This window comes from Phytophthora cinnamomi (assembly GCF_018691715.1).
Source record: "Phytophthora cinnamomi strain GKB4 chromosome Unknown Contig68, whole genome shotgun sequence".
Taxonomy (NCBI): Eukaryota; Oomycota; class Peronosporomycetes; order Peronosporales; family Peronosporaceae; genus Phytophthora; species Phytophthora cinnamomi.
In genome coordinates this window covers 589,078-604,487 of record NW_027151001.1, presented here as the reverse complement: position 1 = coordinate 604,487, position 15,410 = coordinate 589,078, and the positions used below count along the sequence as shown (strand labels likewise).

The window sequence follows — 15,410 nt, the reverse complement described above, 5'->3', positions numbered from 1 at the left end:
TCGCCTCGTGCCGCCCAAGTGGACTCGACGGGAGGTTGAAGATGGCGAAGGTGATCGAGCTCAAGACGACCGGTGGCGAGCCGCTCACGCAGTCGCTGCCGCTGGCCACGGACGACGGGACGCTGCTGACGGTGGCCACGCTGCGGGCCGCGGCGGCCGCGCTCCTGGGCGACGAGGCCCGCGCATTCTCGCTGCGCTACACGGACTCGGACGGCGACGAGGTGACGGTGGCCCGCGACGCGGACGTGAAGGAGCTGGCCGACTACATGGCCGACGAGCGGCTGGAGCGCCTGGCCCTGCGGGTGGCCGAGCACGGCCCGCCGGCCCTGCAGCAGCAGCTGCGCGGCCTGGTGACGGCCATGACCAAGCTGACGACGAACAGGCCCAAGACGCCCACGCCGGCCAACGCCGTGAACCTGCTGGTGGCCAGCCTGCAGACGATGGACGTGGCCGACGACTCGAAGGAGCTGGCCGCAGTAAAGCGCGAGCTGCTGTCGGTGCTGCAGGCCGAGGAGTTCCGGCAGGCGGTAGAGCAGCTGAGCGCCTCGGAGGAGTTCAAGGAGCTGGCCGACGCCTTGGTGGCGGCCATCTACGAAGAAGACGCCCAGGCCATCGAGGAGACGGCCACGGCCCGCTTCGACGAGCTGCTGGCCTTCTTCCAGCGCGTGGTGGCCCGCTGCCCCACGCTCAAGCCGGTGATGGTGGGCATCGCCAAGAAGTGCATGTCGGGCCTGATTCGCTACAATGACGAGGAGCTGGCCGACGACGGCTCGGACTCGTCCAGCTCCAGCAGCAGTTGCGGCAATTCTAGTGGCTCCTCTGTTGATGACATCGCGGGAGATGATGATGAGATCCTGGACGCCGCAGTCGAGGAGATGCCTGTGCACCTTGGCGTCATTTGTGACGGCTGCGAGAAGGCGCCGCTTATTGGCGTCCGCTACAAGTCGCTGGAGGCCGAGGACTTTGATCTGTGCGAGGAGTGCGAGGCCAGCGGCAAGTGGGTGAGCCACGAGCCGTTTATCAAGATCACGGACCCGTCGCGCGCGCCGAAGCACAAGCGCCCCACCGAGCTAGTGCATCCGTTCGTGGTGTGCGATGGATGCGAGATGAGCCCCATTGTCGGCATCCGCTTCAAGTCGAAGACGGCGGAGGACTTTGATCTCTGTGAGGCCTGCGAGGCCAGTGGCAAGTGGAACGAGTCGCACGGACCTTTCACGAAGATCGAGGAGCCTGGCATGATGCACGCGCTGAAGTTCACGTGCCGTCGCGGAAAGTTTGGGCACCACGGCAAGTTCGGACACCACGGTAAATTCGACCACCGCGGGCACCACGGCAAGTTTGGGCACCATGGACATCCTGGAAAATTTGGTCGCCATGGTCACCACCATGGCCCTCCAGGCCCACCCTTCCACGGCCCACCCCCTCACCACTACGGCCCCCCTGACTTTTTCAGTCGGCCGCCGCACCACGAGGGCCCTCCAGGTTTCCCCGGGCACGGCCCGCCACCCCACCATGAAGCCCCTCCTGGTTTCCCTGGACATGGACCTCCGCCTCACTATGAAGGTTTCCCGCCGCCGCCTCACTTCGAAGGTCGTCCTGATTTCCCACAGCCTCCTCACCATGAGGGCCCTCCTGACTTCGGCGGCCGCGGTCGCCCGGACTTCCATAGCCAATTCCCACCTCCTCCCCCCGAGTTTTTCGACCGCCGTGGTCGCAATCACCATGGACCTCCTCCGTTTGGTCCTCCCGGCTGCTTTGGACGATTCAGACCCCCTCCGTGTGGATTCCCGCACCCGCATGGTCCACCACCGTGCCCGCCAGATTTCCCTCCAGAGTTTGATCCTCGAGGCAGCCGAGGATTCCGTGGCCAACACGGGCGTCATGGATGCCACAAGCGTTTTCCGGACAGCGAAGAAGAAGGTAACTGCCAACGCCGCCGCCATGGTTGCCGGGGTCGTGGCCGCTGGGGACGCGATGCCTCCGATCTTGAAGCACGCTTCCTGGAGGACGTTACCATCGAGGACGGGACCGTCGTCGAGGCCGGAAAGCCGCTGCGCAAGATGTGGAAGCTCGTGAATGACGGCGAGCGTTCGTGGCCCGATGGCTGCTACATGATCACTCAGCCGGGCAACCCGATGTTCCCAGAAGATAGGGAGTCCAGCCGTATCGACCTTCCGGCTTTGGCTCCAGGTGAGGAGTTCATCGCTGGAGTCGACCTGGTAGCCCCCAATGAACCTGGTCGCTACACCAGCTTCTGGCGTGTGTGTGACCCGGCGGACGCGAGTTTTGGTCACCGCTTCTGGATCGACATCGTTGTGGCTGGAGATGCCGCTGTGGAGACGACGCCGTCTGAAACCCCGACAGCAGACAGCGCCGAAGACGTTGAGGCCAACAATCCTTCGGAAGTGGTAACGACGGCAGCTGATGCTTCATCCGATGATGATATCGAAATTATCGACTCCGCCGAAGCACAGGAAGCTGAAGCCGTTACCGAAGAAGTCGAAAGCGTTGAGCATGAGGACGAAGCGATCAAGGCGGACTACGAGGAGGCACTCGAGCTCCTTGCGTCGATGGGCTTTGTCGACACCGAAAAGAACCTCCGCGCGCTGGAGTTGGCGGACGGAAACGTCGGCGGTGCTGTGAACGTGCTTCTGTCGGAGTAGGACGTGCGCATGGTGCCACGGAAGGGAAGAAATCCCTCCCGACACAATCGATCCTGACTGAGTATTTGTATGCAGAGTTGCTTGCTAATCGAGCGCAACTCATAGCCGCCAGCGAGTGGAGCAGGCGCTATTGACAAGAAAAATCGACAAATATTTCCATTGCCACAACCTGTCTTCAACGCGTCTTCTTTCTTCATAAGCAACAAGACGAACCGCGTTCACTACGACACAATAAAATCTACACAAGGATGTCGACGGCCTTTGCGTTTTGTATTGAAATATATGAACAAAAATCTACTTGTATGGTCTTGTAAGCAACTTGCATATTCTACTTGATTTTGTTTCACCCTTACATGAGGTTCTTCACTGAGACTGCTTCGCCTGCCAAGAATTTGTTGATCGCAGTGGTGCACTCAGCATGCTTCTCGTGTTGCAGAATGTGTCCGCAGTCGTCAAAGAGCAGCACAGGTCCTTGCGCCTCCGGTGCCAATTTCTGCTTGAGCACATCCACGGACGACACGTCCAGCACTTGATCATGCTTCCCCCACATCACCAGCGTTCTGGCGCGAATATTCGGCAGCAGATCCTCCAACACGGTCGGGTTCTGCAGCGAGTCGCCGGCGATCTTCTTCAGCACAGGCAACTGCTTCTCCCGCTCCGACGCGAACATGTTCAAGAACACGTGCGGGATGTTGCGGGGCGCATAGGACATGTGCCGGTTCATCTCGTCCAGGTCTTCTGCCGTGTGCGCGAGCAACAAGTTGCGTCCGGAGTCCTCGAGCATCTTGAGCAGCGTGCTCTTCCGGGGCATGGAGATGCCCGCTGGACACACCATGGTGAGGGACTTGACGCGCTCCGGGTACATCCCGGCGTACACGCCGGCGAGCATGCCGCCCATGGAGCAGCCCACCAGGTGGATCTTCTTGTCGGCGGGCACCTCCTTCTGCAGGAACTCGTGCAGCCTCTCGGCCTGGCTGGGCATGGAGTAGTTGGCCAGCGCGTCCACGGGTGTGGTGCGGCCCTGGCCCGGCAGGTCCGGGATCACGACCTTGTAGCGCCTGTCGACGCCGCGGGCCACCCGCACCCACGACTCCTTGACGGAGCTGAAGCCGTGCAGGAACACGACCACGTCCGTGTCCTGTTCGTCCTTGCCCGGGCGTTCGATGTAGCTCCAGTTGTACTGGTCGATGACCGAGTTCTTGGCCGAGAAGCCCGAGACGAAGCGCACAGCGTCGAACACGGACATGAGCAGCGAGGCCATCATGGTGCAGTGCGAGGGTGGGTAACTACGTAGTCAGAGGCGAATGTGTCAATGCTGGCCCAATTTTGTATATCGTAACCGTTACGGAGCTCCTCGCGGTGTCGCAGAAATACTGATGATGGCGCGATTGGTGGATATTATGATTATTAAGCTCGTTGATTGGACAATAAGGTTTACTTGACTTTGACAATCATTAGCTGCAACTTGCGGACCATCATTCCGCTGGATTTAAAGCATCCGTCGTGAAAAGGCTTATTATATGGTCTGCCAGTCAAGAACGACACCAAGATTTTTGTGTGAAGTTGGCTTCAAGCTGAAGATATGACTAAGCGGCTCCGGGCCGCTATCGAACGATTGAAGGCGACTTGGATGTCTCTCCAAGTGGAGCTCCTGGGGAGCTATACCATCGAGCGCTTCCATCGGTTTAACGACTACTCCTGTCGAGTAAGCGGCAGGCGGATGGCCCTCGTCTTACTGCTGACACCATTGCCTTGTATCGCACTGATTATCTTGAAAGAGGTGCCACCGCTGAAGCCGATCGAAGCTGGTGTGCTAGGAAACTGGGTGTTCTTCACTCGTGCTTGGCTTGTTGCTGCGATTGTGGGAGGAAGCTTTCCGCTGATGGTAAACCAAGATATCCCTCGCCTTGTCGTAACAGCCCCCCAAGTTGTTTTGGTTGCACTACTTGCGGCCGCAGTTGCAATGGCGACGATTGGCGTTGCTTGCGCTTACAGCTTCTTCCCTTTACCGTTCGGGGTGCTCATTGTTGGGGTCCCCCTCATGTGTGTGGAGGCTATTTGCCATATAAGACTTGTTGATCATCAATTGCGACTTGATGAAGCTTTATGGGTCGAAGTTAAGCGAGTACTTGCTAGCACTCATTGCATGCTGTCGCTTCCCTTTATCTACCCACTGTACATCTACGGGTTTGTATCGTTCTCCGGTACCGGTCAAGTGCTGTTCGTTGCAGTACTTCCTATCATGAAACTTATCGCCAAAAATTGGATGAATCTGACACTTTCTGGTCGCGATGACATTAAGCCCGAAATGATAGTCTTTGTGGTCGAATTTTTTAACTCACTATATATTTCTAACGCGCTTCAGTGTACTTCGACTTGGACATCAACCGCCACAGTCATGGCATGCGACCTTGCGGGGTTCTTGCTGTCCATGGTAGATATCGTTGAAGCTTTCAGTGAAATCAGAAAGCTTATGGAGAAGATTCCACGGCACCATCCCCTCGCTGACGAAAACTTCGTTCAACTGTTGTTGCGGATCCTTGCTGCAAACGAGAATCTCTACAATAATCGGAGAGCAACTAAATCGCTTTCCGATTCTTTGACGTCTGTTAAAAAGCCGAAGCGCGAAATGAAGTATAACCCAAAAGGTGACCCTGCAGTATGGCCCGAGGTGAAAACAGCTCGAACGACGTGTGTTCCCATCGAGATACCGACGCGGACATTGTTTCAAGGTTCTCAAGTCTTACCTACAAGTGTTCCACAACACGGAAACGCTCAATTAGCGCAAAGGAGCAACACAGCAACAAGTTTAACTACCATGGCTATTACAGACATTTTTTCGCGTGAAGAACGCAAGATGTTCGTTCGAAAGAGCATGCACGTACTCTTTATCACGGAATACGTCATTGCGTTTGAGTACATCGAAGTGATGTCGCCAATCGTTTACTGTACGAAAAACCTAGCCGTTGGATATTCACCCGATACCGAAACTAACGATTATTGCTATGCTGTCGAGCAGGTTTGTTTCGCGTGGCGCTGTTTCATTTGCCAAACAGAATATATTTCTCTACAATGGTGGACCTAACAAGCTCCCAATTTGTGTCGTCCACACTTATGGTACTGGCCTACAGCTCTCTCGAATTACTGTCGTTTGTGATAGCGGCTGTCGTGATGAAGCGCACGTTGGGTGTCAGTCCCTTGAGGCAACTTGCATTCGTGCTTGAGACGCAAGCCAGCAGGATTCAGACAAAGCTCATTGTGATACTTCTCTACGTTACGCAAATGCCACTAGCCCATCTTGGTGAGTGAAGCGTTCTCTCATGCACGGCTTGCAATGGTGTGTTGAGTAACGTGGGTATGCGATGGTAGGCGCTGACTTCAGTTTCAAGTTTGCGTGGATACATCGAAACCAAACAACGAGCTCATGATCGAATAAGAGGGTGGGGAGTGATCTGCAGTAGCCCTTGCAAATTAACCCAGCAACCTTCCAAGATTGCGGATGCAACAATACGTTTGAAGAATATATCGGAATAAAAGCAAGAATGCGAATACGAACTCCATGTTGGGCAGACTTTAATAAGCCTGAACATTTTAATCTTGAATATTAACTACTTGACAACGGCTTTACACGCGTGGACCAAAACGGTCGATCCACGCGTACCGCAAGCAAATTCTATCCACTCTTTATGGCGCGGCATATGTGCTCTTTGGACAATGCGGCGCTCTTAATTTGCTATAGCTTGGAATGATCTGGTGTGCTAACGTTGCGAGCTGCTTGAGCTTATTGCCGGATTTTCCGTCCGTCGCACCTTGTCCATGTGTGGTTGGATCAGCGGTCAAGTTCTCAGCCAGGTGTTTGTTGATGGCGGTGCTGCACTCTGCGTATTTTTCGTGTTGAACGAGATGACCGCATCTATCAATGAGGAGGATTTGTCCTTGTGCATCTGGACTCAGCTTCTCTCGGAGAATATCAGTGGACGAGACATCCAGCACGCGGTCGTGTTTCCCCCACAACACAAGCGTCTTGGCTCGAATTTTAGGCAGCAGTTCCTCCAGCGCAATCGGGTTCTGAAGTGAGTCGCTAATGATCTTCTCTAGCACCGGTAACTGTTTCTTGCGTTCGGTTGCAATGATCGATGCAAGTGCATGTGGTACTGGTACCGGTTTGAAGTGGAGGGCTCTGTTCATCTCTTGAATATCCTCAGGTGTGTGCGCAAGGAGCAAATTGCGTCCCGAATCTTCAAGCATCTTCAGTAGGTCGCTCTTAGTTGGCATCGTGATGCCTGCTGGACACACCATTGTCAGCGACTTGATACGATCTGGGAATAGTCCGGCATACACTCCAGCTAACATGCCGCCCATGGAGCACCCCACCAGGTGAATCTTCTTGTCAGCAGGTACTTCTGTCTCCAGGAATTTATTCAGTCGTTCAGCTTGAGCGGGCATGGAATAATCAGTAAGGGCATCACTTGGCGAGGTCCGACCATGACCAGGTAGATCCGGGATTATAATTGTAAACCGCTTGTCAACCCGGCGGGCTACTCGTAACCACGCTTCCCTCATTGAGCTGAATCCATGCAAAAACACCACAACGTCCGTACACTTTTCGTCCTGGCCTTGCCGCTCGATGTAGCTCCAATTAAACGTGCCGACATTCGAAGTTTTCGCCGAAAATCCAGACACAAAGCGTAGTGCATCAATCACTGACAAGAATAGCGGGTGCGGCATTCCTTGCTTCCTTTTGGGTCCACGGCACAACTAAGAATGGCACGTGGACTGAGGCAAACCAGTGTGGGTTGACATAGCCCTCCTTGTTTGTGACATAGAAAATGATCAACTTCATCTTCTTGTCCACGTCCTCGATTACTATCTGATCAGCTCGATAAATGCGGCCTCCTTGTTCGGCACGAAAGCTACGCACAGGGTAGTACACCACGCTCAACAATCACCTAGCCGATAGCATGGGTGCAAACGTATCTATGCGTGGCGGCACGAAAATCCGGCAACAAACTACAGTAGCGTGCGCTAGCTCAGTCCAAGCAAGCAAATTATGAGCACCACATGGACCAAAGAGCTCATATACCGTGCAGTGCACTGTGGATATAAGCTTGTTCTCGATATTGTGATTGATCCACTGCAACCTAAGACGGTGAGTTAATGAACACAATTAGATGTACAAGATGTTCACCAACCAAAACATCAACTAACTATCAAGACATCTATTATATATTTTCATATTTATATTCATGCTTTTATTCCGATATATTCTTCAAACGTATTGTTGCATCCGCAATCTTGGAAGGTTGCTGAGTTAATTTGCAAGGGCTACTGCAGATCACTCCCCACCCTCTTATTCGATCATGAGCTCGTTGTTTGGTTTCGATGTATCCACGCAAACTTGAAACTGAAGTCAGCGCCTACCATCGCATACCCACGTTACTCAACACACCATTGCAAGCCGTGCATGAGAGAACGCTTCACTCACCAAGATGGGCTAGTGGCATTTGCGTAACGTAGAGAAGTATCACAATGAGCTTTGTCTGAATCCTGCTGGCTTGCGTCTCAAGCACGAATGCAAGTTGCCTCAAGGGACTGACACCCAACGTGCGCTTCATCACGACAGCCGCTATCACAAACGACAGTAATTCGAGAGAGCTGTAGGCCAGTACCATAAGTGTGGACGACACAAATTGGGAGCTTGTTAGGTCCACCATTGTAGAGAAATATATTCTGTTTGGCAAATGAAACAGCGCCACGCGAAACAAACCTGCTCGACAGCATAGCAATAATCGTTAGTTTCGGTATCGGGTGAATATCCAACGGCTAGGTTTTTCGTACAGTAAACGATTGGCGACATCACTTCGATGTACTCAAACGCAATGACGTATTCCGTGATAAAGAGTACGTGCATGCTCTTTCGAACGAACATCTTGCGTTCTTCACGCGAAAAAATGTCTGTAATAGCCATGGTAGTTAAACTTGTTGCTGTGTTGCTCCTTTGCGCTAATTGAGCGTTTCCGTGTTGTGGAACACTTGTAGGTAAGACTTGAGAACCTTGAAACAATGTCCGCGTCGGTATCTCGATGGGAACACACGTCGTTCGAGCTGTTTTCACCTCGGGCCATACTGCAGGGTCACCTTTTGGGTTATACTTCATTTCGCGCTTCGGCTTTTTAACAGACGTCAAAGAATCGGAAAGCGATTTAGTTGCTCTCTGATTATTGTAGAGATTCTCGTTTGCAGCAAGGATCCGCAACAACACTTGAACGAAGTTTTCGTCAGCGAGGGGATGGTGTCGTGGAATCTTCTCCATAAGCTTTCTGATTTCACTGAAAGCTTCAACGATATCTACCATGGACAGCAAGAACCCCGCAAGGTCGCATGCCATGACTGTGGCGGTTGATGTCCAAGTCGAAGTACACTGAAGCGCGTTAGAAATATATAGTGAGTTAAAAAATTCGACCACAAAGACTATCATTTCGGGCTTAATGTCATCGCGACCAGAAAGTGTCAGATTCATCCAATTTTTGGCGATAAGTTTCATGATAGGAAGTACTGCAACGAACAGCACTTGACCGGTACCGGAGAACGATACAAACCCGTAGATGTACAGTGGGTAGATAAAGGGAAGCGACAGCATGCAGTGAGTGCTAGCAAGTACTCGCTTAACTTCGACCCATAAAGCTTTATCAAGTCGTAATTGATGATCAACAAGTCTTATATGGCAAATAGCCTCCACACACATGAGGGGGACCCCAACAATGAGCACCCCGAACGGTAAAGGGAAGAAGCTGTAAGCGCAAGCAACGCCAATCGTCGCCATTGCAACTGCGGCCGCAAGTAGTGCAACCAAAACAACTTGGGGGGCTGTTACGACAAGGCGAGGGATATCTTGGTTTACCATCAGCGGAAAGCTTCCTCCCACAATCGCAGCAACAAGCCAAGCACGAGTGAAGAACACCCAGTTTCCTAGCACACCAGCTTCGATCGGCTTCAGCGGTGGCACCTCTTTCAAGATACTCAGTGCGATACAAGGCAATGGTGTCAGCAGTAAGACGAGGGCCATCCGCCTGCCGCTTACTCGACAGGAGTAGTCGTTAAACCGATGGAAGCGCTCGATGGTATAGCTCCCCAGGAGTTCCACTTGGAGAGACATCCAAGTCGCCTTCAATCGCTCGATAGCGGCCGGGAGCCCGTTCGTCATTTCCTCGAGTTTGCAAGTTTGGCTACTCGGACGATCTGCACTGGCAAAACCGGACAACCAAGACGGTAGGTTCTAGTTAGTTAGTTGTCTATTTTCGCGTCAATGCCGGAGTGTTCCCCGTGGCGTAAAAAAATATCTGACACGCTTTATTCCGTTCAACGATTTTATGGAGACGGATCTGAACGGACCAAATTACTTACAACGGTGTGTTAACCAACTTTCGTTGTCTTCCCACGCCAGGAGCGACACGCCGAGGATTTCAACCCAACGCCGAAATAATTGCTCAGAGCGAGAGAGCCTGCTGTGCACGATACATGTAGTACACCTTTTCAATTAGGCGCTCGCGGGTGACGAGCGCCGCTGATGCGTTATGTGACCGGATGAGATCGCTAACACTAGCTAAGCCTCCAGTAAATCAGCGGTCATATGAGTTTGCAGCTTCCAAATCGGCTCGTACCGCAAAATACGATCCAACGCTTCAACCAGCGCTCGTGAGGACGACACAAGAAAACGTTGATGCTCTCCGTAGCCCGCACTATCCGCGACCGAAAGGCCTATGTTTGCAATCACAATGGCCAAATAGCTCTCTACATGTACACAGAATCACCATGAACATTTTACTGAAATGGTTTATAAATGATAAATACGCCATTCGACCTGGCGAAGACTACTTGCAGCGACTAAAAAGCCATCACGGACTCTTGTTTCGTGAGCGCGAACGTGAAGCTGAGCTCCTCATCCGCAAGGAACTTGTTGAGCATGTCGATGCACTCAGCAGGCTTGTCGTTTGGAACGAGGTGCCCACACTTGTCGAAGATCATGACGTTCTTGCGCGAAACGTTGAGCTTGTCGTCGATCACCTTCAGACATGACTCGTTCAGGACATTGTCCTCGTTGCCCCAGACTACCATAGTTCTGGCCCGGATGTTGTGCAGTTCGTTCTCCAGTATCGTCGGGTGGGCGAGCATGTCCACCAACACCTTCTGCAGCACCTCGTGCGCTCGTCCACGCTTGGAAAACTTGGACACTGCTAATGCACGGAACACTTTCGGAGCGTGCACCAAGTTGGCAGTGCTGGTAGTGACACGGTCGCGCCAGTCGCCGACGTCGCTCGTCGAGGTCTCCGTTGGGCTCTGTGGAACCAACTTGCCGAGATCTCCCACGTCACTAAGCGTGACGCTCATGTTGGGCATCGAGATTCCCCACGGGCACATCATAGTCAGCGACTTGACTCGCGTCGGGTGCATCGCGGCGTAGACGCCTGCAATGGTAGCGCCCATGCAGGTGCCGACCAAGTGCACCTTGTTGTTAGGATACAGCTCCGTCTCGAAGAACTCGTGCAGGCGACGCGCTTGTCGATCCGCTGCAAAGTTCATGTTGCAGTCGAGCGGTGTGGTCTTGCCGTGACCGGGCATGTCGGGGATCACGACATGGTATTCACTGCTGAGGCCGCTGGAGACCCGCACCCAGGCCTCTTTCGAGGACCCGAGGCCGTGCAGGAACACGACGATCTCCCTACTCTTGGGGTTGGCTGCGGGTCGCATCAAGTAGCTCCACTGGAACTGGTCGATCGAGGCTGTGCGAGCCTCGAACTTTTTGCCGTAGCGCACCAGGTCCTTCGTGTGCGGCCCGAGTCTGAACGCGCGCAGGAGGCCCATGTGTTGTCAGGACGCTAAAAGTTCTGAAATGGTCCGACGTGTGGCGGAGACCTGCGCTCTACGTGTCGAAATGAGATGTGACACGCCTTCAAGCCGCGGTGCAGTCAGCGGGTTGAGACAGTGAGTTTTCGTTCCGGGCGGTTGTGGAAGGTGCCTCCTGACTCGTGTTTGGCTGTCCACTAGGATTTTTGCGGAGTGGAGTGGAACGGTGCTGCAGCACTCCAGCTCTCTCTCCGTGCGTCAACCAGTCCGGATTTTTGCGCGTTGTGGCAACCATACGCACAATCGAGTGAGCCCTACCTGCCTGCTGCTCTCCGCCTGGGTCGACCGATTGCTCCGCCGGGCAACAGGTGAATTGACTGATCGTCAGACTGCGCTGTTGTATCGGTGCTGAAAAAAGGCGCTGAATTTCGGGTACTGTAGGCCCCCGGGTGTGGCAACATAGATAAAACCGTTGAAACGTCGGTATTGATTTGGCAAGTGATCGGGACCCGCTTTTGGAAATAACCACTAGGACATAACCACTTGCAGACACCTTCAAGTTGCAGTGATGCCTGCACCCGGCACAGGCGTGCGCTGGTCACCGGCACGCGACAGAGGCTGATTTAGACAGGATACATTAGGCAGGCACCGTTGGTTCCAGCCACAAAGACAGAAGTGCTCCTCCGTCAGGAATGAGGCGCCGAGAAATACGCCCACGCTAAACGCGATGTGTTTCGCTGCACACACGCGCGGCTGCTGAGCGGCCAAGCTGCTTGCAGTTGTCGCAGAACCCCAGCACTCTGTCAATCCTACTGTTCGCGTCGTGCCCAGGTGTCGGCAGCAGCAGCAGATGGCATAACGCGCTCGCTGATGATGGTGGCTGCCGCCGTTTACTCCATTCGCGCAGTCTTGATGACCCCGCCTTGGTGACCACCATGCTTGCTACCAGCCATTGTCCGCGCTGCTTACGCCGCTGCGCTCTAGAGAGCACTTCTGGCGAGGGATACTTTGCCCGCGTCGTCACGTTGGGCGCCATGCTAGACCAAGGTCCCCCATCTCGTTCCACTTGTGACTGATTACCCGCGGCCTAAACTTGGGAACCACTGATTACCCAGTCGGTGCTGTAAACACGCCGAAGAAGGGCGGAACAAGCATTCCAGGGCACAGCATGGGGACGACGCGAGAAGGAGTGGTCGACAAACTACGTGTATGCGGTTTAGGTTGGCTGAGAACTGGCGTCTCGTTCTCTACGCTCTACGAATGCATGCATTGGGTGTGAATCGAGCCTCCGCGGCTCAGTTCCTCATAAAGAACCCGCGTTACGGGATCGTCCGGTAGACGTAGCGGTGGCCGCGGAATTTCAGGATGAGCACCGCCGCGAGGGCCGCGCAGACGCAGCCCGACACGAAAAACATCATAGCGAGCAGCGTGAACGAGCTGTCTTCGTGGCGAGGCTCGGTTTCGGTCGCGAACGAATTCATCTCCGGCAAGTAGTGAGCGGTCGGGACCTCGTCGCGGTGCGTGACGTCCTCGGCCGTGTCCTTGATCGGGTGGTCCTTGGCGGTCTCCTTGAACGGAACAATGCCGAAAATGGAGCCTCCATAGATGGACTTCTCCTCCCACACCAGTTCCTCGTCACTGATGTCGGGCTCCATGAAGGCACAGTCGGCCTCGATGCCGAGGTTGTTCTTGCCACGCACGATCTTGAAGAAGCCGTTCATGCCCCAGTATGTGCCCCACGAGTTGCGGACATGCCAGTACTTGACGCCGTCTTCCTCTCCCCACCCGACGATCTCCACGTCGTGGTCGATGTCCATGAAGCCCGTCTTGTCCTCCAGGATGCCGGCCTTGTACTCGTACGTGAACGCATCACTGCAGGCGATGCCGCAAGTAATGGGTCCACCTCGCTGGATCTCCTTCATCATGGCCAGCTCCCCGGACAAGTGGCCGTGGCTCTTGGCTCGATAACGCACCATCTTGGTCACAGGGAAGCAGTGCGCCACCGTCCTGCTCTCAGGGGTGTACATGCAGCTAATACACAGTAGCAACAACAAAAACAACTTAGCACCTCCCGAAACTGAAGCAAAGTACTGAAAAGAGTGCATACTTCATGCAGTATCCGTGCGGCGGGCAGGTGCCGTTGGTGGCTGGGAACTTGGTGTGATCCGTCGCGTTGTACGGCAGGCACGACTCGTCCGGCAGGCCGTAGCGGCGCATGAACTCGTACACGTCGGCGGCTTCTCCGCCGCCGCAGCCGTCGGACAGCCCGTGGCCGGGCGCGCAGTTGAGGAAGCTCTGGCGCCCGAGCATCACGTCTGCCCCCGAGTAGTGGCGGCGCTTGTTGAGGATCTTGATGCGGTCCTGCGCGCTCGACATGGCGCCGTGCGCGAAGCACGAGCCACAGTACTGCGGAATGTGCTGGTTCCAGCTCGGCACGCAGAAGCCGCGCTCGCACCAGTCCAGGTGCTTGGGGAGCTGCTCGATCTCCTGCGTCTCGGCCAGCGACGTGGTCGGGAGCGGGTGCAGCTTCGGGTGCAGGTGCTCCCGGCCCTTCATGGTGCGTTTGCAGCGACAGCCCTCCTGCTCGGCGTCCGCGAGCTGCAGCAGCAGCGTCGAGAGAACCACGGCGAGTACTGTCGCCCTGCAAACGGATCCAATGCGGCCGCCGGACATATTGGTTGGAAGCGATGGAAAGATACCAATGCCAGAGTGAAACCGAGGGCTCTGCAACGGCGGAAGCGGAATCGAGAATGAGCGAGAACTCGGGCTAAGAGGAACATGGGGGCAACCGCCGGCAGTTGCAACGTGCACGTCGTTTCGCAGACGTTTTTCCATTGGTAGCGGCGGTTCCACGGTGGTCGAAGAGGTGCAGGATACGACCGTTTGCGAAAACTTCAACTTGTTCGCGAAAAATGCTCCGATTGAAGACGAGCTATTAGCTGGTGCTGTGTAGGTGATGGCAAGTTGGTAGTTGGTTGATACGGATTCCACCGAGTGAACGCGCGGTGGAACTCGACAGCTATTTCCAGGCTCGATGGAAATAGTGGACCGAAAAATAGATGTGTGTATTCTCGCCGGCGTCGGTGCTGGGCGCGCCATTGATCGTGCAGCTCAGTCAGACATGGACGTAGTTGCGAGCAATGAGTTCTACATGCGTATCGATAGCGCTCGCGCGGAAGTTCTCGACGTGGAGCAGCAGCTGCAGGCGACGCGGAGAGACATCGCGACGGTGATGGAAGCGGCAGAGCAGCTCACGGTGGAGGCGTGCGCTCTGGCGCTGCGCCGCGAGGAACTGGAGAAGGACGAAGCCGCGCTCGCCCAGTCCGAGGCCGTGGCGGTGCAGAACAAGGTGCTGGCCGAGAAGAAGCTGATGGAGGTGGGCGGCTACGAGTGCGTCGTGCGCATTCTCCGCAAGGCGCTGCAGAAGGCCAAGCTGGAGATCATGGACACTGAAGGTAGGAAGGCACTAAGATTACACAGCCTGCAGCTCGATGATATTGATCTAATGACGCCGACGTGTATTGCAGACGAAACACGGGAGCTGATCCACGAGGAGCTCCTATTGCGCGCGCAGATCACCAACATGACGGAGAGCTTGGCGACCACACAGCAGAGCGTCGTGCGGCTGCAGCAAGAGTGCGCCGTGGCCGCCGCCAGCAAGCGCGAGGCCGAGGACAAGCTGCGGCAGCTCTCGACCTTCCTGAACCAGGCGCTCAACTCGCCCACCAACAACGACAGCAACAGCAACAGCAACAGCAATCTGCGCCCTGCGTCTCCAACATGTCCACCGCAGTCCTAACTAGTGAACCCACTTCAACATGTACCCATTTCATCCTATCGTCACTTCACTATTCGCTACTTCATACCGCTACTTCTCCGTAGATCTTTCGTCGGCAGCCATCA

At 54.8% G+C, this 15,410-nt stretch overlaps 5 protein-coding genes across 5 annotated transcripts; 2 read left to right on the top strand and 3 right to left on the bottom strand.

Moving 5' to 3' along the window:
* Nucleotides 1-41: 41 nt before the first annotated feature.
* On the top strand, nucleotides 42-2,663 carry IUM83_07777 (Origin recognition complex subunit 2; the record flags this gene model as incomplete). Its single annotated transcript, XM_067932100.1, has 1 exon — nucleotides 42-2,663. One exon carries the CDS (start codon nucleotides 42-44, stop codon nucleotides 2,661-2,663), a length of 2,622 nt encoding a protein of 873 aa, XP_067786319.1.
* A 349-nt stretch (nucleotides 2,664-3,012) lies between these two features.
* Nucleotides 3,013-3,927, bottom strand: IUM83_07776 (Monoacylglycerol lipase abhd6-A; the record flags this gene model as incomplete). The annotated part of the gene is made up of 1 exon (XM_067932099.1): nucleotides 3,013-3,927. The coding sequence occupies one exon, from the start codon at nucleotides 3,925-3,927 to the stop codon at nucleotides 3,013-3,015; it is 915 nt and encodes a 304-aa protein (XP_067786320.1).
* A 6,620-nt stretch (nucleotides 3,928-10,547) lies between these two features.
* On the bottom strand, nucleotides 10,548-11,525 carry IUM83_07775 (Monoacylglycerol lipase abhd6-A; the record flags this gene model as incomplete). The annotated part of the gene is made up of 1 exon (XM_067932098.1): nucleotides 10,548-11,525. One exon carries the CDS (start codon nucleotides 11,523-11,525, stop codon nucleotides 10,548-10,550), a length of 978 nt encoding a protein of 325 aa, XP_067786402.1.
* Nucleotides 11,526-12,826: 1,301 nt separating this feature from the next.
* IUM83_07774 (Cathepsin B, cysteine protease family C01A) lies at nucleotides 12,827-14,063 on the bottom strand (the record flags this gene model as incomplete). The annotated part of the gene is made up of 2 exons (XM_067932097.1): nucleotides 12,827-13,538; nucleotides 13,615-14,063. 2 exons carry the CDS (start codon nucleotides 14,061-14,063, stop codon nucleotides 12,827-12,829), a joined length of 1,161 nt encoding a protein of 386 aa, XP_067786318.1.
* Nucleotides 14,064-14,628: 565 nt separating this feature from the next.
* IUM83_07773 (putative aspartyl protease family A01B) lies at nucleotides 14,629-15,306 on the top strand (the record flags this gene model as incomplete). Its single annotated transcript, XM_067932096.1, has 2 exons — nucleotides 14,629-14,962; nucleotides 15,035-15,306. 2 exons carry the CDS (start codon nucleotides 14,629-14,631, stop codon nucleotides 15,304-15,306), a joined length of 606 nt encoding a protein of 201 aa, XP_067786401.1.
* Nucleotides 15,307-15,410: the final 104 nt, after the last annotated feature.